At 45.2% G+C, this 22,872-nt stretch overlaps 1 protein-coding gene across 5 annotated transcripts in view; it reads right to left on the bottom strand.

Annotated features, from left to right (window-relative positions):
• CRYL1 (crystallin lambda 1) overlaps positions 1-22,872 on the bottom strand; it is a 139,335-nt gene that overhangs the window by 76,980 nt on the left and 39,483 nt on the right. For all 5 annotated transcript variants that reach the window (XM_077973599.1, NM_001266898.1, XM_077973598.1 and 2 more), the window contains 1 exon segment: positions 527-653. In XM_077973599.1, coding sequence (XP_077829725.1) covers positions 527-653 — 127 coding nt within the window.

The following is a 22,872-nucleotide window of genomic DNA, read 5'->3' as shown; positions in this document are numbered from 1 at the left end:
AAGAGGGCCAAGCCACAGGGGCTGCTCCCAGCTCCACCTGGAGGGACCACTCACCTCCCCAGGCTCATCCCACTGTGCAAACAACCCTCACGAGGATTTCTCTTTTTTAAAGTAAAGTTGTTGGAAAGGCTACATGCAACTGAAAAGTTTTCTTTTTGATGATTTAAGCTTTTTTGCTCAATTATATATGAGAATAATAATATAATCTCTCATTTGATAAGATGACAAAATAGTATTAGCAGCCCAGAAAACCTATTTTTGCTAAAACTGTTAATGCCTCTAAAATACAACATTGTCACCAGAATCCCCAGTGGCCTCGCGGACAAGGCACTGGTCTCCTAAAACAGAACATTGTCACACTAGTCTGATGAGAACCCAGTATAGAGGGCGTTTTGAGGACCACATTTCCTATCACATAAAATAAAATCCTGCCCTTGAAGATGCAAAATGCCCACACCTGCCACTGCCCTGTATCCTCCGGAGAGGCTGGGAGACAACGTCTCAGGCCCCAGTGCCCTTCACTCACCTGAATGTGCATGGCGCCCTCTACTGCTTCTTGGATATTGGGGCAGCCACTGATGAGGGACAGTTGCTCTTCGGCACTCAGGGAGCCTTTCAGAGCACCTGCCTGCTCCAGCAACTTCATCTCCTTTCTGGAAAGGCAGAGAGAAGGATCACTGTGAGTATTCAATACCGCATTTAAAAACAAATAAATCTCAACATCAGGAATCATCAGGGAAATGCAAAGCAGAACCACAGCGAGATACCACCTCACACCCATTAGGGGCCACCAAAAATAGAAACTAGCAATTGTTGGCAAGGATGTGGAGAAACTGGAATCATTGTGCACTGCTGGTGAGACTGTGAAATACTGCAACCGCTACGGAAAACAGATATGGCAGGTCCCAAAAACAGAATCACAGTGTGATCCAGCAACTCCACTTCTGGGTCTAAACCGAAAATAATGCAAAGCAGGGTCTGTAAGAGGTTTTTGTACACCCATGTGCACAGCAGCATTATTCACAATAGCCAAGAGCTAGAAGCAACATAAGCATCCATCAATAGATGAGCAGATAAACAAAATGTGGCACATATACACAACAGAATATTATTCAGCAGTAAAGAGGAAGGAAATTCTGTCACATGCTACAAAATGGATGAACATTGAGGACATTATGCTGAGTGAAATAAGCCAGTCACAAAGGAAAAATACTGTGTGATTCCACCTAGAAGAGGTATCTAGAGCAGTCAAAATAATAGAGGCAGACCAGGCCAGGTGGCTCACTCCTGTAATCCCAGCACTTTGGGAGGCCGAGGTGGATGGATCATTTGAGGTCAGCAGTTCAAGACCAGCCTGGCCAACATGGTGAAACCCCGTCTCTACTAAAAATACAAAAAAATAGCTGGGCGTGGTGCCATGCACCTGTAATCCCAGCTACTCTGGAGGCTGAGGCAGATGAATCGCTTGAACCCGGGAGGCAGAGGTTGCAGTGAGCTATGGTCGCACCACTGCACTCCAGCCTGAGCAACAGAGTGAGACTCTGTCTCAAAAAACTAATAACAGAGACAGAACTAGAATGTTGGTAGCTGCCAGGGGCTGGGGGTTGAGGAATGGGGAGTTAAGGTTTAATGGGCACAGAGTTTCAATTTGAGAAGATGAAAACATTCTGGAGATGAATGATGGTGATGGTAGCACAATCATGTAAATATGCATAATACACTCAAAACATTAAAGTAAATTTTATTCTATACACTTTACCACAATTTAAAATCTTAATTACTTATTTTAAAATGAAACAATCCTCATGGCAGGGGGCAGGGTGGGGGGCATGCTGGAAACCAGTGGTTCTTAATCCTCTCCCTTGGGTCAGTCCCCTGGGATGGAAGGATTGGAAGAAGGTACCTTACAGCAGAGTGGGCTTTGTGGCGTGTGATCTGTGTGGTCTCCCAGGCCACCATGCTCAGAAGGGCCTGTGCTGGGTTTACTGCTCTGCTGTTAGCATCTTACAATTCTTTTTTTTTTTTTTTTTTTTTTTTTTTTTTTTTTTGAGACGGAGTCTCGCTCTGTCGCCCAGGCTGGAGTGCAGTGGCGCGATCTCGGCTCACTGCAAGCTCCGCCTCCCGGGTTCACGCCATTCTCCTGCCTCAGCCTCCCGAGTAGCTGGGACTACAGGCGCCCACAACCGCGCCCGGCTAATTTTTTGTATTTTTAGTAGAGACGGGGTTTCACCGTGGTCTCGATCTCCTGACCTTGTGATCCGCCCGCCTCGGCCTCCCAAAGTGCTGGGATTACAGGCGTGAGCCACCGCGCCCGGCCGCATCTTACAATTCTTAATATATTTTTGCTTTTGGGTTTTGTTTTGTTGTTGTCATTGTTGTTGTTGTTTAGATTTTTTGTTTGGTTTGGTTTGGTTTTTGAGACAGGATCCTGCTCTATCACCCAGGCTGGAGTGCAGTGGCACAATCATGACTCGCCATAGCCTTGACCTCCCGGGATCAAGTGATCCTCCCACTTCAGCCTCCCAAGTAGCGGATACTACACAGGCACACCACCGCGCCTGACTCATTTTTTATATTTTTTGGTAGAGACGGGGTTTTGCCATGTTGCCCAGGCTGATCTCTAACTCCTGGACTCAAGTGATCCTCCTGCCTTGGCCTCCCAAAGTGCTGGGATTATAGGCATGAGTCACAGCACCTGGCCCTAAGTTTTTTTTTAAAGGAAGGAGAGAATCTTTGAGAAGTTTTTCTCATATAAGTAATTTGGAAGATTCATAATATATCAGCTTAAAAAAAAATCTACCTATCTTAAAATAGGGCCACAAAACAGCTATCTTGTTTTGGAGAATTATAAGGACAAACATACTGATCCCTGCTCAGATCTTATCACCCACAAAACAACTCAGTGTTAAGTACCAAATATCCTGGACCACCATCCCCAGTGAGCCCGCATTTTTAAAATTCCATATAGAACAAATTCCTTGAATTAGAGGCTTATAAAGTTAGTGAGGCCAGTCACAGTGGCTCACGCCTGTAATTCCAGCACTTTGGGAGGCCAAGGCAGGCGGGTCACTTGAGGACGGGTTTGAGACCACCCTGGGCAACATGGTGAAACCTCATCTCTACAAAAAATACAAAAACTAGCTGGGCATGATGGTGCACACCTGTAGTCTCAGCCACTCGGGAGGCTGAGGTGGGAGAATCACTTGAGCCCAGGAGGTGGGGGCTGTAGTGAGCCATGATTGTGCCACGGTACTCCAACGTGGGGACAGAGTGAGACCCTGTCTCAAAAAACAAACAAGTGAAAAACAAAAAATAAGTTAGTTAGTGAAAAATATACAAAACAAAATATGTGTCTTGGCCAGTTCATCTGGAAGTTTATTAGTTGCATAGGGTACTGTGAGGTGTCTTAGCAACAGATTAGAAATTTAAGATTTCTAAGGTAGATACCTAAAATCAAAAAATAACTGGTCCAAGGTAAGTGCCAGCAAATACATATTTGAAACATCATGGAGGGAAATATAACAAAAAGGGTCATGAGGAAAGGTTCCTCTATTAAGGTAAAATGGAAATGCAGACGCTCACGGGTCCTACAGGGTCCTGCGATTCTGCGTCAACAGCACTCAGCACGCTTCCCTGAACGCAGACTGTGCCTCTTAAGCGGCATTATTCAGGAACAAAGAGCACCACGCGATCCAAAGCTCATTTGTCATCCACTGTGTAGTACGTTTTGATCCATCTTTGAAAATGTTGAGTGACACAACTCTGTAAACATACTACAAAACCACTGAACTGGACGCGTCAAATGAGTCAGCTGTGTGACATGTAAATTTATCTCAATAAAGCAGTAGCATTAGTATCTTATTGCGACTGTAACAAATTATCACAAACAGTGGCTTAAACAATACAAATATATTATCTTACAGTTCTGAAGGTCAGAAATCCCAAGTAGACTAACATCAAAGTGTCTGCAGGGAACACACTCCTTCCGGAGGTTTCAGGGAGAATGTGTTCCTGGCCTGCCCCAGCTTCTAGAGGCTGCCTGCATCCGTGGCTATGACCCTTTCCCCCTCCACAGCCAGCCACCCCTGCCCCACCTGTTTCTGTCATCATGTCTCCTTCCTCCCTTTATCCCTCTAAGGACCCATGCGATTACATCAGGCCAAGCCAGCTATTCCAGGACAATCTCCCCATCTTGCCATTCTTAATTCAATTACATCTGCAACGTCTGTTTTGCCATATGAGGTTCTGGCTCATCCAAAGTTGCGCCAAAAATCTGGACATCTAACTGTGTTTGCAGGTATGTTGTTCTGGGGATGATACGCAATTTGCTCCTGCCAGGCACTTGGGGGCGCTACCAACCAAGGAACCAACCTGAATTCTTGGCTTGGGGGTTTTTCAGATGACACAGGTAGTATGAATTTGAGCTCTGAAACTTTGAGGATCGCTCTATGGTTACAAATTCTCAAAGAAACTCTTCCTCTCCTCCACTCGGAGTCAATGCCCCCACCGGTGACCCTCCACTTAGGGGATCCAAGTTATTTTTTTTGCCAATGATGTAGCCCTTAGAGAACTCTAGCTTCTGTCAGGGGTCTCCAATTTGACTCCCATCTTGCACAGACTCAGGTTGGCTGTTACAATGGAAGCTCTAGATTAGCAAGACTAACTGGCAAACACCCTTCGAGCAGCCGCCCCCTGTGGCTGTCAAGCACCCCTTGGAACTGGTGCTCCAGAGGTAGGCCTCTGAAATTCTCCATTACTTTTCTGCCATGTGAGTTTACTACCATGACTTCCATGGACTGGACCCCACGTGGGAATCTGGGCCAATGGCAGAGGCCCATGGGCAGCTGGTGGTGGCTGCAGTAACCAGCCCAAAGGAAGCCTGAGCCCTGTAGCGACAGGGCGGTCAGAAATGCAGACCCCAGGCCAGGCGCGGTGGCTCACGCCTGTAATCCCAGCACTTTGGGAGGCCGAGGCAGGCAGATTACCTGAGCTCAGGAGTTTGAGACCAGCCTGGCAAACACGGTGAAACCCTGATTCTACTAAAAATACAAAAATTAGCCAGGTGTGGTTGCACACCCCTGTAATCCCAGCTACTTAGGAGGCTGAGGCAGGAGAATCACTTGAACCTGGGAGGTGGAAGTTTCAGTGAGCTGAGATCACGCCACTGCACTCCAGCCTGGGCGACAGAGCTAGACTCTGTCTCAAAAACGAGGAAGAAGAAGAAGAGAAAGAAATGCAGACGTCCACAGTGGGCAGACTGGTTGAGGGCAGGAAGGAGCAACAGAAACACAGCCGGTAGTGGAGTCACCATGACTGCAGGCCATAAAAAGGCAGGACCTTAGGAAAGGACACAGCCGCCCTATAGCTGCCATGAGCTGCCAGAGCCACTGTCTGACTGTCAGAGGCTCAGGTGTCCCCTGAACAATGTCTGTTTCTGCGACAAAGATGCAGCCGCAGATGGTGTCCTGTATCTTACTCCCTCGCCTGGTATCACAATCAGCCCTCATGGAGAGAGAAATCAGAGTACCGTCTTTTAGAGCCTGAAAGGGCCTAGCGCAGACTTTCTTTGGAGATTACAACACATTTGAATTTTTCAGTTTTTAACTGTACGATTTATATAAGTTTGACCTGCAGCAGTGGCTAAGCCTAGGAGTCAACATTGGTAAAAGACAACCACACTGCCCATAAATACAACCAGAAGAAAAACAGTCATATGGCAGAAAAGCGATTTGTAGCTACCAAACAGAAACTCGCTTCAGTTTAATTGAAAGTTTTCGGTGTTACAGAGGAGTAAGTGAGATGTTTCATACTGTGCCTGTTGCTTTTCTAAGACTATTTCCTTTTCATAATGTATTTAAGAAATTTTAAATGTAGAAAGAATAATAAACATCCTTATATCTCCACCCTCCAGAACTAACCAACGCCAATCCTCTTTGCACTTTTTAAGGAAGCAAAACCTAAATGAATCTCTTGGCACCACCATCCCAGTCTCACCCAACCATCTTTCCACCGAACACACACAGGGTCTCTCGATGCCAAGGCCTGGGAGCATAGTGAGTAACCGTTGCGTCCTTCAGGAAACTATGTCTCAGCACCTGATGTGCTCAAAGCACCTGCTCCAAGCCTTAGGAGGCCACCTGTGTGTCTTCAAACCTTTCCACTAATCCAAAGCAAACTTTTGACCTTTTTTCCCAAAAGTACTGAGTGAGATTAGACAGATAACGGGAGAACAGGAGTCTCTTGTTCCTCGATCCTCCAGGGACCACCCCGGAATGAGAACATCCCATGGAGACAGCAAGCAGTGGCAAGAAAAGCCACCACCATTGGCCTCTTGCAGAGCAGACTCAGGCTGAGGAATGTGCAGTGGTGGTTCTGCCTCAGGCCCTTCCTCCCTGGGCAGCACGCACAGGTAAGACAGAGAACCTGGGCATGAGGGAGAGACACGGTCACACATTAACCCATTAGCCGACTGCAAACTCCAGGACCCTGCTGTGTGGTCCCGAGGGACCTCCAGTGAAAGCTGCAGAGGAGCTTCCCTACATCTGCAGACAGACCCCTGTGTTCTCTTCAGGGCCAACAAATCCACGTGCCACAAATCAAACCCAGCCTTTTGGCAACGTTTTGTCCCAGTTAGGTTAACTCCAATTTTTTTTTATTCTTTTGGAAGAACTTCTGACTCAAGCTTTGTGGAAGACATACATAAACACCTAGAAAAGATGTGCCAATCAACCGGGATTTTCAAATGCCACACACATACCAGGCTGTGGCACTGCCACACTTAACAGTTAACGTCAGGTTAGAGGCACCCGTAAAAGGCTGCAATGTGCAGGTCGACCTCTAGAGGTCAGCCTAACACTGGGACTCAAAATACTGGCTGCTACTCAGCAAAGTTAAATTTTTACTTAAAATTAGAGAAAAGGAAATGTTAAAAATTCTCAAGGTAGGACAGGGTATGGGTGATTTCAATTTTTTTTAATGCTTCCATTTTTGAAGTGTACTCAAAAGGAGCATGTATTTATTGTTTAAAAAGACTGAAGAAATTGGAACCTTCGTGCACTGCTGACGGGAATGTGAAAACGGCACAGCTGCTGTGGAAAACGTACGGTGGTAACTCAAAAAGTTAAAAATAGAGCCACCATATGATCCAGGAACCCCACTGCTGTACATATTTCCAAAAGAACTGAGGCGGGATGGCAAAGAGAGATTTGCACAGTCATGTTCATAGCATTGTTGTCAACAACAGAACAAAGAAGCAATCCAAAGTCCACCAATAAAGGGAGGGATAAACAAAACATGGTTTCACACCTATGGTGGAATCTTATTCGGCCCCACAGGGGAAGGAATCCTATCATATGTCATATGCCAGGCTGGAGTGCAGTGGTGCATTCTCAGCTCTCTACAACCTCCACCTCCTGCCTCAGCTTCCCAAAGAGCTGGGACTACAGGAATGCGCCACCACACCCAAGAGATTTTTGTATTTTTTAGTAGAGACGGGTTTTCACTATATGTTGGCCAGGCTGGTCTCGAACTCCTGACCTCAGGGGATCCACCTGCCTTGGCCTCCCAAAGTGCTGGGATTACAAGTGTGACCCACCGCGCCCGGCCTAGGATGAATCTTTTACTTAACATTATGCTTAAGTGAAATAAGCCAGACACAAAAGGACAGATGCCATATGACTCCACTTACAAGAGGTCCCCAGAGCAGTCAAACTCATGGAGATAGAAAGCAGAATGGTGGATGCCAGGGGCTGGCGGAGGCATGAAAGGAGAGTTGTTTAACAGGCACAGAGTTCGGTTTTACAAGATGAAAGAGCTCTGCAGACTGATTGCACAACCATGTGATTGTACTTAATGCTACTCAACTATTAAACACATTAAAATGGCAAAGATGAGGCCGGGCATGGTGGCTCAGGCCTGTAATCCCAGCACTTTGGGAGGCCGAGGTGGGTGGATCACGAGGTCAGGAGATCGAGACCATCCTGGCCAACATGGTGAAATCCCATTTCTGCTAAAAATACAAAAAAAATTAGCTGGGTGTGCTTGTGTGCTTGTTCTTACTTTGTCCTTGTTTTGCTGTATAATGTTGAAGTGAAAGATTATCCTCATAATGAATTTCCAAGACTAATATTTACATTTACCATTTTTTAATGATGGAGAAAAAGTTATCTTACTTTGATAAGTTTGGCATACGACCTATCACATTTTTGCTGCTTTTGGTCACAGTTCTGTCTCTAGACTACTAGCAATAGACACATGCCATGAGTAACCTAACTACTTTAACACAGTGGTGTGAAGTGCTGCAGAAAATAACTCCTAGACAGCAAACCAGTGTTTTGTGACATGTTAGAGAGAATGACAGAACTTTCTGTAGCTTTTTTTTTTTTTTGAGATGGAGTCTCACTGGGTCACCTAGGCAGGAGTGCAGTGGTGTGATCTCAGCTCACGGCAACCTTCACCTCCAGGGTCCTAAGAGACTCTCCTGCCTCAACCTCCCAAATAGCTGGGATTACTGGCGTGCGCCACCACACCCGGCTAATTTGGTATTTTCAGTAGAGTCAGGGTTTCACCACGTTGGCCAGGCTCGTCTCAAACTCCTGACCTCAGGTGATCCACCTGCCTCGGCCTCCCAAAGTGCTGGGATTACAGGTGTGAGACACTGCACCCGACCTGTAGCATAACTATTCTGTTGTGCTGTTAAGTTACAGGGCTTTGACTCCTAGGTCTGAAAAAGGTGCCAATCCCTGATAAATCTTGAGCGCTGACACCAGTGGAAGCCTTGTCTTTAGACCCAGGAGAAGGTGACGTTCACCAAACACATGGCCACAAATCAAAACCATTCAGTCCCTCTAGGCCCAGGTACCACTGAGGAAGAGGTGGGTGTGTGTGATTGTAACGGCCAATTTTGAGGGGTAAGATTAATCAGAGTATTTCTATAAATTAAACATTAATATCAAAAGCACACTGGCCTAATGGAAGGCCAGTGTCTAGGCCCGTGTGTCAGAATAACAGGGTTTTCTTGGAGCACTGATCTGCTCTTTAATATAAAATTACAAAAGGTTATAAAAAGTTTATGGAAATCTCACCTTATGGTCCAACTGATTAGATTTATTTATAAAGTTTTATTGAAATTAGCATTAACATTAATAATACACCACACAAAGGTAAAATTTGGTTTTCTCTTTTGAACAAAATTTTCACGTAAGAGATAAGAGATTTTTATTTACCTTTTCAGTAAAACCACAGAAGAAAAAAATAGAGGGAAGGAGAAAGACAGATTTAGCTGGCCTCATGCTGTCTTTATTAGGTCTTAATGTTTAGGAAACCGAGTCTCCTATCAAAGAGAAAATATTTTTGTATTATAATTTTGGCCAAATGAATAACTGTTCTATAGTAACCTGTGATCCTATTTTGTGATATCAAGTGTCTTAAACCTTTGATATTTGACAGACTTCCCAAAAGCAAAATATCAAGTTCTAAATTATCTGACCTTGTCTATGGCCATACCACCCTGAACGCACCCGATCTCGTCTAAATTATCTGACCTTAAACTAACTTTTTCAGATATTAGTTTCCCTGAAGTCCAAGAGAGACATATTAGGCTTATTAGTTATGTCAGAATTATTCAAGCTGGGCATGGCAGCTCTTGCCTGTAATTGCAGCACTTTGGGAAGACAAGATGGGTAGATTGCTTGAGCCCAGGAGTAAAGAGACCAGCCTGGACAACATGGCAAAACCCCATCTCTACCCAAAAAATACAAAAATTATCTGGGTGTGATGGTGCATGCCTGTAGTCTCAGCTACCCTGGAGGCTGAGGTTGGAGAATCGCTTGAGCCCAGGGGGCAGAGATTGTAGTGAGCCAAGATCGCACCAGTGCACTCCAGCCTGGGCAACAGAACAAGATCCTGTCTCAAAAAAAAAAAAAAAAAAAAATGTGGCCGGGTGTGGTGGCTCACGCCTGTAATCCCAACACTTTGGGAGGCCGAGGTGGGTAGATCACGAGGTCAGGAGATCGAGACCATCCTGGCTAACATGGTGTAACCCCATCTCTACTAAAAATATGAAAAAAATTAGCCAGGCGTGGTGGCGGGTGCCTGTAGTCCCAGCTACTAGGGAGACTGAGGAAGGAGAATGGCATGAACCCGGGAGGCGGAGCTTGCAGTGAGCTGAAATTGCGCCCCTGCACTCCAGCCTGGGTGACAGAACGAGACTCCAACTCAAAAAAAAAAAAAATTGTAGGAAGCATTGCCAGATCTGAGATGTTGTTTAGCTCCCTTTGGTTATGTTCATATAGAAGTGTTGTTAATGTGTTCCAAGATTATATTAGATTCTTAAAATTCTGATATGTCTTAATAGGTTGTCAGTAATAATTATGATTTTCACATTAAATTGTTGTATCCCAAAGAAATAACAAAATTTCCTTGTCACCAGTGTCTTTAACTGTGGCTGTCCTAAGACTTTTGTCATCCACAATTGTTGTTTTGTGTTGATTCTTCACAAAAAGTGACTTAAAATCAGCTACTGTCCAGGGCTTGTTTCTTTGGAGGGAGCTCATGAAAAGGACTCTTGAATGCAAGTTTCTGATAACTTTGGAGATTGTGCCATTGGATTTGAGAGAAAACTTCCAGTGCACTAATGGAAAGACTGATGTGTTCACAAAGACGGCTAACTCACCATGAAGCAGAGCAGGAGTTGACTGCATGGACTGAACTAATGGAGGACTGAAATAACTTTTATGGCCTTTTTTGTTGAAATATTGCTGATTCTTTTTGTTTTTCAGAGTCTGAAGAATTTTTTTCTTTTGAATCATGTATAGCCTTTAAGTATTTTTTAAGTATATCGAGTATACTTTTGTAAATAGAATTTGAGGCATATTTCTCTAATTTATAAACTATTTGTGAATATTCTTAATTCATGGCAATGTGTTTGTTTGCATACAGTTAATAATAACATGTTTTCTTTGCTAATGGGACACAGTTGAAGGAACTGGTTGTTTTCCCAGGGCTTTGACTAAAATGGCCTTGTGAGAGGTTCTAGCAAAGCCAATTTAGGAGAGCCTATGAGAACAGTGATTCTTGTTGCATTTTGTGTGGATAATCAGGCCAAGTATATGGGACTGAAGCTTATTTTGCAGGTAGATTGGTCCTGCTGTGATTTGTCTTTATGGAAGCGGTGGACTGGAGAGCAAGATTGTGTTTCATATGAAAAACTTTAATATTAGATTAACCTTTGATTCCTGGATGGCCATGAGGTCACCCATGGTATGGAGTTGCCCACAATGCCTCTCCTCAGCAGGAAGCAGCCAGAAAGATGGATGACCAGATGCCCCATGGTTGAGGAATCTATAAACAGAAAGGGGGACTGAAACCCACTCAATTTTTTCAGTAAAGACAGAAATTGATCCTTTTTGCCTTAAAGCTTGAAACTTATATTTGTTTTATCTGAATTCCTTCCTCAGGAAATGACCTTCAGGCCTCTCAAAAAAAAAAAAAAAAAGGAGTATTGAAGAACTGAAACTTACCAGGTCATCACATCCAGGCAATGAGAGTCCAGGCCCCTCATTCACCATGATTGCTTCCTTGCCCCTCCCTAGTTCCTGTTTTCCTACACATTGCTACATTTCTTTCCTGCTATATAAACCCCTGATTTTAGGTGGTCAGGGAGATGGATTTGAGACTGAACTCCCATCTCCTCCGCTGCAGCACCAGATGAAAGCCTTCTTCCTCAGCAGTACTCATCATCTGTCATTGGCTTTCACTGCAGTGAGCAGCAGGATCTAGACCCAACTCTAGGTGTTTTGGTAACAAAACCACATTATGAGGAAGGTATTATTATGTCTTCACATCTCAGATGAGGAAACAGATTTGGTGACTTACCCAGCTATGAAGGTTGAGCCAGATCTGACTGCAAAGCTCAGTCTGGGCCGCTAAGCCACACCAGGCACCTCTGCACTGCTCACTTATTTTCACACTGTGCTGCTTGCTTTCTGTCTACAGTATGACTCCATGTATAATGCAGCCTCCTGAGGTTTTAATAAAGGGCATGGCTAACATTTCTTTCAGAAATCTCAGTGCCAGCCTGTCGTGAACTCCCAAGGGGATTTCTGGCAGGGTCTTCGGCTCCCACCTATTCCTGAAGGTCTGAAGACCTGAGGAATTTAAAGATAGGGAAGAAGGGGGCAGACATGGAAGATCAAGCAAGATTAGCTTAAGGAGGTGAGTCTACCTCATCTCCAGCCAACAGAAATCCTAGAACACTGGAGGCAGAGAGCAGAAAGCAGTGAGGAAATAAAAACGCCAGGGATTGCATCCTCATGGGATGGCTGTGTTGTGCTGTCTGCTTTGACACTGACATTGCTGTTGTTTCCAGGCCCTGATTTTGCACACACAGAAGGCTGAGCCAGACTCCACCCCTGAGCCCAGCCCCAGGGATCACTCTAACTCCATATGGGCAGGTTAAGTTGAGGTTGCACAAAAACCTTCAATTAAGTTACTGCAATGCAAAAGAGTCAGAAGACAGCCCAACCACAGAGTCCATGTGGCATGGTGATAGTGTGTGGACACTAACAATCACGGTAGGTGTTTCTGAAGTTGGGGAGAGGGCAGAACACCCAACTTTTCATTAAGGAGAGTAGCTCCAGACTTCTGTTTGACAGCACAATGTTTTAAAAATCTGGCATGCCTATCTCCAAAGACTATCTCCAGTTTGCCCAGGTCTCCACCCTACCCCATTATTCACACCCACTAGCCACCCAGCCCCCTTAGACCTCCGGATCTGCAAACCTTGTAGTGAGGCATGTGAACTTAAATGCACTGTAGAAAGAAAACTGCCTCTGTCTGTTGCACAGGAGGGCTGTGGGTCGGCCTGCCTGGATCCACGCCATCATGGCCATCAGGGTCTCTGCCCTCCCGCTTTCCCCTCCTCACTCAGAAGGTCTCCTCCCTCCAGCCGGGCGCGGTGGCTCCCGCCTGTTATCGCAGCACTTTGGGAGGCCGAGGCGGGCGGATCACGAGGTCAGGAGATTGAGACCATCCTGGCTAACACGGTGAAACCGTCTCTACTAAAAATACAAAAAATTACCTGGGCGAGGTGGCGGCGCCTGTGGTCCCAGCTCCTCGTGAGGCTGAGGCAGGAGAATGGCGGGAACCCGGGGGGCGGAGCTTGCCCTGCGCCAAGATGGCGCCGCTCACTCCAGCCTGGGCCACAGAGCGAGACTCCGCCTCAAAAAAAAAAACGAAGGTCTCCTCCCTCCAGGCCAGTGGAAACACTGGGATCTGGGTAGAGGGAGACAGACGGGGGAGGGAAGGGCCTGCTTAAGTGTCGCCACAGTTTACACTGGAGTATCAGGCCCAGCTGAAAAATGGGGAACTTTGCTTTCTTGTTCATCCTTGTTGCAAACCTCACAGAGAGACAATAGCTAGTCGAGGCGGGAGTCACACAATTCTTGAGTCCATCCTTGGCAGGACCGACACCTTCACAGCCCGGCCGTTACTGCTAAGGCGCATCGGTCTGGATGCACAGCACGCAGGGCCAGCCGGAAGCGCTAAGCCTCGGATGCGCAGCACGATCACTCGGAATCCGGCCGCCCAGAGTCCCAGTATTAATACTGGCCGGGCGCGGCTGCTCACGCCTGTAATCCCAGCACTTTGGGAGGCCAAGGAGGACGGATCACAAGGTCAGCAGATCGAGACCATCCTGGCTAACATGGTGAAACTCTGTCTCCACTAAAAAATACAAAAAATTAGCTGGGAAGTGGTGGCATGCGCCTGTAGTCACAGCTGCTCGGGAGGCTGAGGCAGGAGAATGGCGGGAACCCGGGAGGCGGAGCTTGCAGTGAGCCGAGATCGTGCCGCTGCACTCCAGCCTGGGTGACAGAGCGAGACTCCGTCTCAAAAAAATAAAGTATTAATATTTTGACTTCTCCTCAATACTTTGGATATATAATTAGCATCTATATGACTTTTACAAATCAGATAAAACAAAGCTATTTTTGTTTGGGAAGAAAAATAAAGCAAATGAAGTAATTATTTGATCTTTCCTAATGACAGCCAAGTGACAGCAGGATCTGTGAACTGACAGGGAAGTCAGGTTGAACAACCCGGCTGAACCCGCAGCCACTGCCATGAACTTTTGGCAACAGACATGGGCTTTAATAATTTTGGCTGGCTCAGCTGGGTTCATCCACGCGGCTGCAATGAGCAGTGGGTTGTCTGGGGGCTGCTGGTCTCAGATGGCTTCCCTCATCTGTCTAGCAGTCGGTGCTCTGCTGGATGGTACTGGCTGATAGCTGGGCCACACACCTCCAGCTGACTAGGCTGAGCTGACCAGATGAGAAGGGAGGAAGGGTCCCCAGCAGGAAGCGAAGGAATCAATGCACGTGCACTTTCCAGGCCTTTTGCTGTGCATGCCGCACTTGCTAATAACCCACTGGCTGATGCAAGTCCGTGGCTAAGCCCAGAGTCGGGGTGAGAGTAGCAAAGTCACAATGCACAGGGGAGTGTAGACAGAGATGGGAACAATTTGTGACCACACTCAGTTATTCTGGCCAACAGTATGTGGGAAAACTAAAAGTGAGTTTCAAATCAGGAGAACAGACCAATCTAGCAGAATCCAGATCAAAACAGAGTTCAAGATTAGGCCAGGGCAAAGACCTGGGTAGCAAGTTAAAAACAGGTCAGAGACCCACAGTTACTGGAAATGCCTGTGTCCAAGAACAAGAAGATCAGTCACTTAGGAGACAGAGTACAGGGCAGCGACCTAGTTTCAGAGATCACTGCTGGTGGTTTATTAACTCCTAGTCCATTCGGAAAGATGATTCACTTTCAGGTGGATCTGAGTGCCAGAATGACCATGACAGATGGTGGAGAAACCAAGATCGAAGGGCACAGGCCCCTAAAGATGGCGATTTCAGATAGGGACTCAGGCCAGACAAGGCAGTGTGTATGGCCCCTGGAGCTGGGGTGGTCACCAAGATGTCAACACGGCCCATGTCAGGGCAGCCTGGTCCCTTGAGGACTAGGATGGCCCACCTGCTACATGGAAATGAATCGAGCTCCAAATCGTAAACCAAAACACTCCTGATCTGTAGGTCCGTGTTTCAACTTTGTTTACTTGATTTCCTTTTCTTTTCTTTCTTTCTTTTCTTTTTTTTAAGACAGAGTCTCCCTCTGTCGCCCAGGCTGGAGTGCAGTGGTGCAATCTTGGCTCACTGCAACCTCCGCCTCCTGGGTTCAAGCGATTCTCCTGCCTCAGCCTCCTGAGTAGCTGGGATTACAGGTGCACGCTACCACGCCCAGCTGATTTTTTTGTATCTTTAGTAGAGATGGGGTTTTACCATGTTGGCCAGGCTGGTCTCGAACTCCTGACCTCAGGTGATACACCTGCCTCGGCCTCCCAAAGTGCTGGGATTACAGGCATGAGCCACTGTGCCTGGACCAATTTGCTTTTCTCCTTAAAACACAGCTTTATCCTCTAAATTTCTTACTTGAGACCTAATGCATGCCAAGCACCGGGCATACAATGGTGAACAAAGACAAAGCAGTAAAGCGTCTGCCAACAAGGTTCTCCAAGGTCAAGCTACCTTTCTATTATTAAATGTAAACATGCTAAGTTTTAAGTTTCTTATTGGGCCACCCTGTCAGAAAAAGATTAGTCTTAGATGACAGCTTTTTTGTTTTTCAATTTCACTAAGATCCCTTGGCATGGTATGAGTTGTGATAATTTCTTTAATCTTCTAATGTTTTAATATTTTTTAAATCAACTTCCCCCAGTTTAAGTTCATTTTTACAGGTTCAAAATCCATATGTACCATTTCTACTATTTAATACCATTAGTGTTTAATAGGTCTAACACACACAGAATATTTATGCAGATGTAGTGAAATTTCAACCACATGACATTTTCTAATATGAAATGTTAAAAAAGAATCAGAATATGGCCAGGCATGGTGGCTCATGCCTGTAATCCCAGCACTTTGGGAGGCCAAGGCAGGTGGATCACCTGAGGTCATGAGTTCAAGACCAGCCTGGCCAACATGGCAAAACCCCATCTCTAATAAAAAACACAAAAATCAGTCAGACATGGTGGCACATGTCTGTAGTCCCAGCTACTCGGGAGGCTGAAGGAGGAGAATCGCTTGAACCCGGGAGGCAGAGGTTGGAGTAAACCAAGATCATGCCACTGCACTCCAGCCTGGGTGACAGAGGAGACTCCATCTCACCAAAAAAAAAAAAAAAAAAAAAGAAAAGAATCAGAATATTGGAAGTGGGCCAAACTGCAAGGTGGAACAGATAGCGAGAAAAAAGTATGTGAGGAATATGATTGGAAACATTGCCTCTGGAGACTCTAGAAAAGGTTCCTGTGACTCAGATAAAACGATTACTGAGTTAATAGGTTCAGGCTCTGGGGACAGGAAACGTGCGTGTTGCTTATTTCTGCATCCATAATGGCTAGTAGAGAGACCACACGACACTGAATAGTGAGGGACACTGGGGGTGTGATGTATGGTCTGTCCTGAGGGAGCCCACGGCCTACAGTGGTAGACAAAGACCACAAAACAAGGTGTCAGGGAAGATGTCTGTGGACACAAGCTATTTGGACCCAACAGTCGATGCAACCCAATCGACAAGATACATCATTTATACTTCTTGACAAAAGGATTAAGTTGGTTTTCCTTACATTCCTTTTGCCTGATAATGTGGCCAGGGACATTTTAACCTTGGGGTTTCTGAACATCTAAGCACCACAGGTCACACACGGTGTTGCTGTCGACAAGAGTTCACAATCATTAACCTCCTGGTCCCAGAACTCATTGCACTGACCAAAATACTTACAAAAACAAAGTTTGGTCTCAGTCCTTTCACCTTGGACTCTGTGCAGGAATGGTACATTTGAAGATCTTGTGATTTAAGAAAGAGAAAAAGGTAGCTTTATTTAAAAGTCACTCAAGACCCCCGTCTCTACTAAAAAATACAAAAAACTAGCTGGGTGATGTGGCCGGCGCCTGTAGTCCCAGCTACTCGGGAGGCTGAAGCAGGAGAATGGCGTAAAACCTGGGAGGCGGAGCTTGCAGTGAGCTGAGATCTAGCCACTGCACTCCAGCCTGGGCGACAGAGCCAGACTCTGTCTCAAAAAAAAAAGAAAAAAAAAAAGTCACTCAAGACTAAGAATCCAGTACTTCCTAGGGGTGCAATGTGACATGACATAACTGGATTTTCCTGAAGTTATTTGCCAGTTATTTGAGAAGGAAGAAGTAGTTGGTCACAAGATATCCTAAGCTTCCCATTTCCTGCCAAAGAAGTACAACCAGTTCTGCATATTTAACTCAGCTTAAATGTGTGTGTTATAAAAATAAAGTACCTGCTACTGAGGAAAGAGTTGTATGTACTCCTTTAAAATCCCAGGCACATAAGAATTCAGTACATTTGCTTCTTCTAGAACACGACTGCTAATAGTTGTAAGTTATTTAGCTTTTTCTGGTTCAAAAATCTTACGGACTAGTATCTAAAAGTTAAATCTAATCAGGCACCAATGATATTAAGAAATACAGCTCTTAATTAAGCAGAGTAGGATAACAGGAAAGCCTTTAACCAGGTTTAAAAAAAAATCCTTCCCCACAACCCTCCATCACTCAGCATCATCAGTCCTGATGCTTGAAAGGACTTTAAAAATCTTTAACGATGCATCTAAAAATAAGGCCTAAGACACAAATATCCCAAGAAATAGAACAAAGATGAATTTAATTAAGTCGATGTAATTTACTTAGGAAGACCACCAATGCATCTTATTTTTAGATGCATCTAAAAATAAGGCCTAAAACACAAATACCCAAGAAATAGAACAAAGGACTTTCAATTAGGAACCGTGGGATTTTGTCTTCATTCCAAGTGGGTTAGAATTGGCTTTACAGGATCAACGATGAAATGGTAACAGAATTGAAAAGTCTATGGCAGGAGTGGGCAAACCACAGCCCACAGGCCAAACCTGGCCCATCTCCTATCTTTACATGGCCTGGGAGATAAGGATGTGGTACGGTGTGGCTGTGTCCCCACCCAAATCTCATCTTGAATTGTAGCTCCCATAATTCCCATGTGTTGCGGGAGGGTCCCGGTGGGAGACGACTGAATCACAGGGGCAGGTCTTTCCCATGCTATTCTCATAATAGTAAGTCTCACGAGATCTGATGGTTCTATAAAGGGGCGTTTCCCTGCACAAGTTCTCTTTTCTGCCACTGTGTGAGACGTGCCATTCACCTTCCACCATGATTGTGAGGCCCCCCCAGCCACGTGGAACTATGAATCCATTAAACCTCTTTCTTTTGTAAATTGTTCAGTCTCAGGTATGTCTTTATTAGCAGCGTGAAAACAGACTAATACAGGATGGTTTTTACATTTTTAAACAATTGGAAAAATTTTAAAATAATATTTTGTGACTCTGGAAAATTATATGAACAAAGTTCAGTGTTAATCCATAAAATAAAGTTTTATTGGAATATACCCACCTCCACTTGTTTACTGATTGTCTATGGCTGCCTTTACTTTACAATGAAAGGTTGAAACAGAGACCACATGACCCGCAAAGCCTACAATATTTATTATCTGGTCTTTACAGAAACAGTTTGTCAACTCCTTGTCTGGAGTCCACTTGGGACTGGCTTAAAACATGACCTAATCGGAGATTCAGGGGTCTCCTCTTCCCATGGAGGTCCTCTCCTCCTCCAGCACTGGGCCAGCTATGGAGCTAATGTCTCTCAGCTCCAAACCCACCTGGTACATATACTGTCACCAGAAAACTGATTAAAAGTCCACGCTGGCGCAGTGGCTCACGCCTGTAATCCCAGCACTTTGGGAGGCCAAGGCGGGCAGATCACGAGGTCAGGAAATCGAAACCATCCTGGCTAACATGGTGAAACCCGGTCTCTACTAAAAATACAAAACATTAGCTGGGCGTGGTGGCGGGCACCTGTAGTCCCAGCTACTCGGGAGGCTGAGGCAGGAGAATGGTATAAACCCGGGAGGTGGAGCTTGCAGTGAGCCAAGATTGCGCCACTCACTCCAGCCTGGGCAACACAGCGAGACTCTGTCTCAAAAAAAAAAAAAAGAAAGAAAAAAAACAAGTCCATGCCTGGCCAGGCACAGTGGTTCACAACTGTAATCCCAGCACTTTGGGAGGCTGAGGTGGGCTGATCACTTCGAGACCAGCCTGGTCAATTTGGTGAAATCCCATCACTACAAAAAAATACAAAAATTAGCTGGGTGTGGTAGTACACGCCGGTAATCCCAGCTACTTAGGAGCCTGAGGTGGGAGGATCGACTGAACCCAGGAAATGGAAGCTGCAGTGAGCCAAGATCACACCACCCCACTCCAGCCTGGGCGACGGAGCCAGACACTGCCTCAAAACAAATAAAAAATAAAATAAAAGTCCAGGCCTCCTGAAAAGCCAGGATAGCCCCCCAGGACAGAAGTAGAAGCATTTTTTAGCAGCCACCATTCCAAAGTGGAGCTTGCTATGCTCTTTCATACATAAATGTGGGAATAAAAGATGAATTTAATTAAGTAGATGTAATTTACTCAGGAAGACCACAAATTCCTTAACGTTCTTTACAATTATAAAATTAATGGCTTTTTTATTATCAATAAATTACTTTCTATTGCTCCCTAAATCACCTCCATAAAACCAAATATTAAGCTGTTTGTGTTTGCCTTTTAAAAACATTTTGGGCCAGGCTCAGTGGCTCACACCTGTAATCCCAGCACTTTGGGAGGCCGAGGTGAGCGGATCACCCGAGGTTGGGAGTTCAAGACCACCCTGACTAACATGGTGGAACCCCGCCTCTACTAAAAACAAGAAAATTAACCAGGCATGGTGGCTGGCGCCAGTAATCTCAGCTACTTGGGAGGCCGAGGCAGGAGAGCTGCTTGAACCCAGGAGGCAGAGGTTGCAGCGAGCTGAGATCGCGCCATTGCACTCCAGCCTGGGCAACAAGAGCAAAACTCCATCTCAGAAAACAACAACAAAAAAAATTGATTCAATCTGAGAACATCCTTTTGCCTCACAGTTTTTGTTTTTTTAGAATTAGTGCTCTGTCAAGGGGTTTTTTTTTTCTCCTGACTACATGAGTTTGAGTTATTTTTACTGAGGCTTAAAATTTATTTAAAGATGACCTGAAGACTTCTACTTCCAGCACTATGAGGGACCAGAATCCCTGAAGGGCCTCTCTTTTCAAAATCCCAGGATCCTTCCTAAAACTCGATTTTATGCAGAGAGTTGCAGCAAATGCAGAAAAAAAAATTTCTAAGGTTTCCCCTTTAACCAAAAATGTTTTTAAATTAAAAAGTACTCAAAGAAGATACGCAGATGGCAAATAAACATATAAAAAGACGCTGCACATCACATGTCATCAGAGAAATGCAAGTCAAAACAAGGAGATACCATTAGGCCGGGCGCGGTGGCTCACACCTGTAATCCCAGCACTTTGGGAGGCCGAGGTGGGTGGATCACCTGGGGTCAGGAGTTAGAGACCAGCCTGGCCAATGTGATGAAACCCCATCTCTACTAAAAATAAAAAAAAAATTAGCTGGGCATGGTGGCGGTCACCTGTAATCCCAGCTACTCCGGAGGCTGAGGCAGGAGAATCGTTTGAACCTGGGGGGCGGAGGTTGCAGTGAGTCGAGATCGTGCCATTGCACTCCAGCCTGGGCTACAGAGGGAGACTGTCTCAAAAAACAAAACAAAACAAAACAAAGAAAAAAACAAGGAGATACCATTATATGCCTATTAGAATGGCTAAAACCCAGAACACTGACACTACCACATGCTGGTAAGGATATAGAGCAATGGGATCTGTCCTTCATGGTTGGTGGGAACACAAAATAGGACAGCCACTTTGGAAGACAGTTTTGCAATTTCTTATAAAGCTAACCATCCTCTTAGAACCCCCCAATCTACCAATGGTGCTCTTTGGTACTCCCACAGAGGAGTTGGAAACTTATGTCCACACAAAAACCTGCACATGGAATATACAGCAACTTTATTCATAATTGCCAAAACCTGGAAGCACCCAAGATGTTCTTCAGTGGGCGAATGGATAAACAAATTGTGGTACGTCCAGGCAATGCAATATCATTCAAGCTCAAGCCATGAAAAGACATGGAGGAAACTTAAATGCATGTTACTAAGTGAAAGAAGCCAATCTGCAAAGCCTACATACTGTATGATTTCAATTATATAACATTCTGGAAAAGGTAAAACTGTGAGACAGTAAAAGGATCAGTGGTTGCCAGAGGTTAGTGGGGAAGGGAGGGATGTAAAGGAAGAATTTGAGAGCAGTGGAATTATTCTGTATAATACTACAAGGGTAGATACATGTCAGTATACATTTCTCCAAATCCATAGAGGGTAAACACCAAGTGAATCTTTTTTTTTTTTTTTTTTTTTTGAGACAGAGTCTCACTCTGTTGCCCAGGCTGGAGTGCAATGGCACGATCTCAGCTCACTGCAATCTCCGTCTCCCAGGCTCAAGTGATTCTCATGCCTTGGCCTCTCGAGTAGGTGGAATGACAGGCGCCTGCCACCATGCCCAGATAATTTTGTTGATTTTAGTACAGATAGAGTTTCACCATGTTGCTCAGGGTGGTCTCTAACTCCTGAGCTCAGGCAAAAGGGTTGATTACGAGAATTTAATACAGTAAGATTACTAGATAAGCTCCGTGGCAAGAAAGACGGTCTACATTATCCACTATGTATCCCTAGTGAACAGAACATGGCTGTTAGGTAGTTGGTACTGAAACACCAAGTCCCCTTCCTTCCAAAACAGTATAGTCTATATGAGTGGTTTTTTGGGGGATCATTTTACTTTTGATTTTTGTCTGGTTGGTTTTGTACTTTATTATTTTATTTATGTTGAGGCAAAGTCTCACTCTGCTGCCCAGTCTGGAGTACAGTGGTGCAATCATAGCTCACTGTAGCCTGGAACTACTGGGCTCAAGCAATCCTTCTGCCTCAGCCTCCTGAGTAGCTAGAACTACTAGCTAGATGGGTGCCAACACAATGGCTATTTTTTTCTTCTTTTCTGTAGAGACAGGGTCTCACTATGTTGCCCACCCTGGTCTTGAACTCCTGGCCTCAAGTGATCCTCCCACCTCAGCCTCCCAAAGTGCTGGGATTACAGGTGTGCGCTACCAGGCCTGGCCAAGGTTTTTGATTTTTAGATTGACATTTTACCCTGGCATTGACTATTTGTAACAATATGGAAGAAGTAACTTAACTTCTCTGTGTTCAGGTTCTTAATCAACACTGGATTAGGGCACATAATTTCTTAATGCCTATAGTTTAACATCGTACCCTACATATTAGTCTTTTCAAAATGTAGACAATAAAGTAAGCTTATTTTTATTGCACAAAAATGCAAATGCAAGTTATATATTCATGGATATCCTCCAAATGAGGATAATAACCAGCTAATGCATGTCAGGGATGGTCAGAACCTGGTTCCGGGACGGCACCGCACGGGGACATGCCGTGCAGCGCGGATGCCTCATGCCAGTGCCTGTGCTTCTGGGCCCGCTGCGATGGCGTCTTCCCCCCGTCCTTGACCTCCCTCACTCGCAGCCTTTCTTTGGTTCCTGTGACTACCATCGCTAAAACAGCCCTCTGCATTCTCAGCACTCAGCATTTGGGGAGTTCATCCACTCTCACACCTTTAACTAGTACCACTGTCACAGTTCATCATAACCACATAAGTAGCTCCAGTTTTGTCCTCTCACAAGAGTGCCAAACCTCTAACTAAAATGTTGTCATTGGGTTCTACCATTACTATCAACAGGTCAAAACAAGCTGCTGGACCTCTGTTCCTAAACTGTAATGCCCCTGCAGC

The sequence above is a fragment of the Macaca mulatta genome, chromosome 17 (genome assembly GCF_049350105.2).
Source record: "Macaca mulatta isolate MMU2019108-1 chromosome 17, T2T-MMU8v2.0, whole genome shotgun sequence".
Classification (NCBI taxonomy): Eukaryota; Metazoa; Chordata; class Mammalia; order Primates; family Cercopithecidae; genus Macaca; species Macaca mulatta.
The sequence above is the reverse complement of the archived record's forward strand: the minus strand, read 5'-3'. Positions and strand labels throughout refer to the sequence as shown.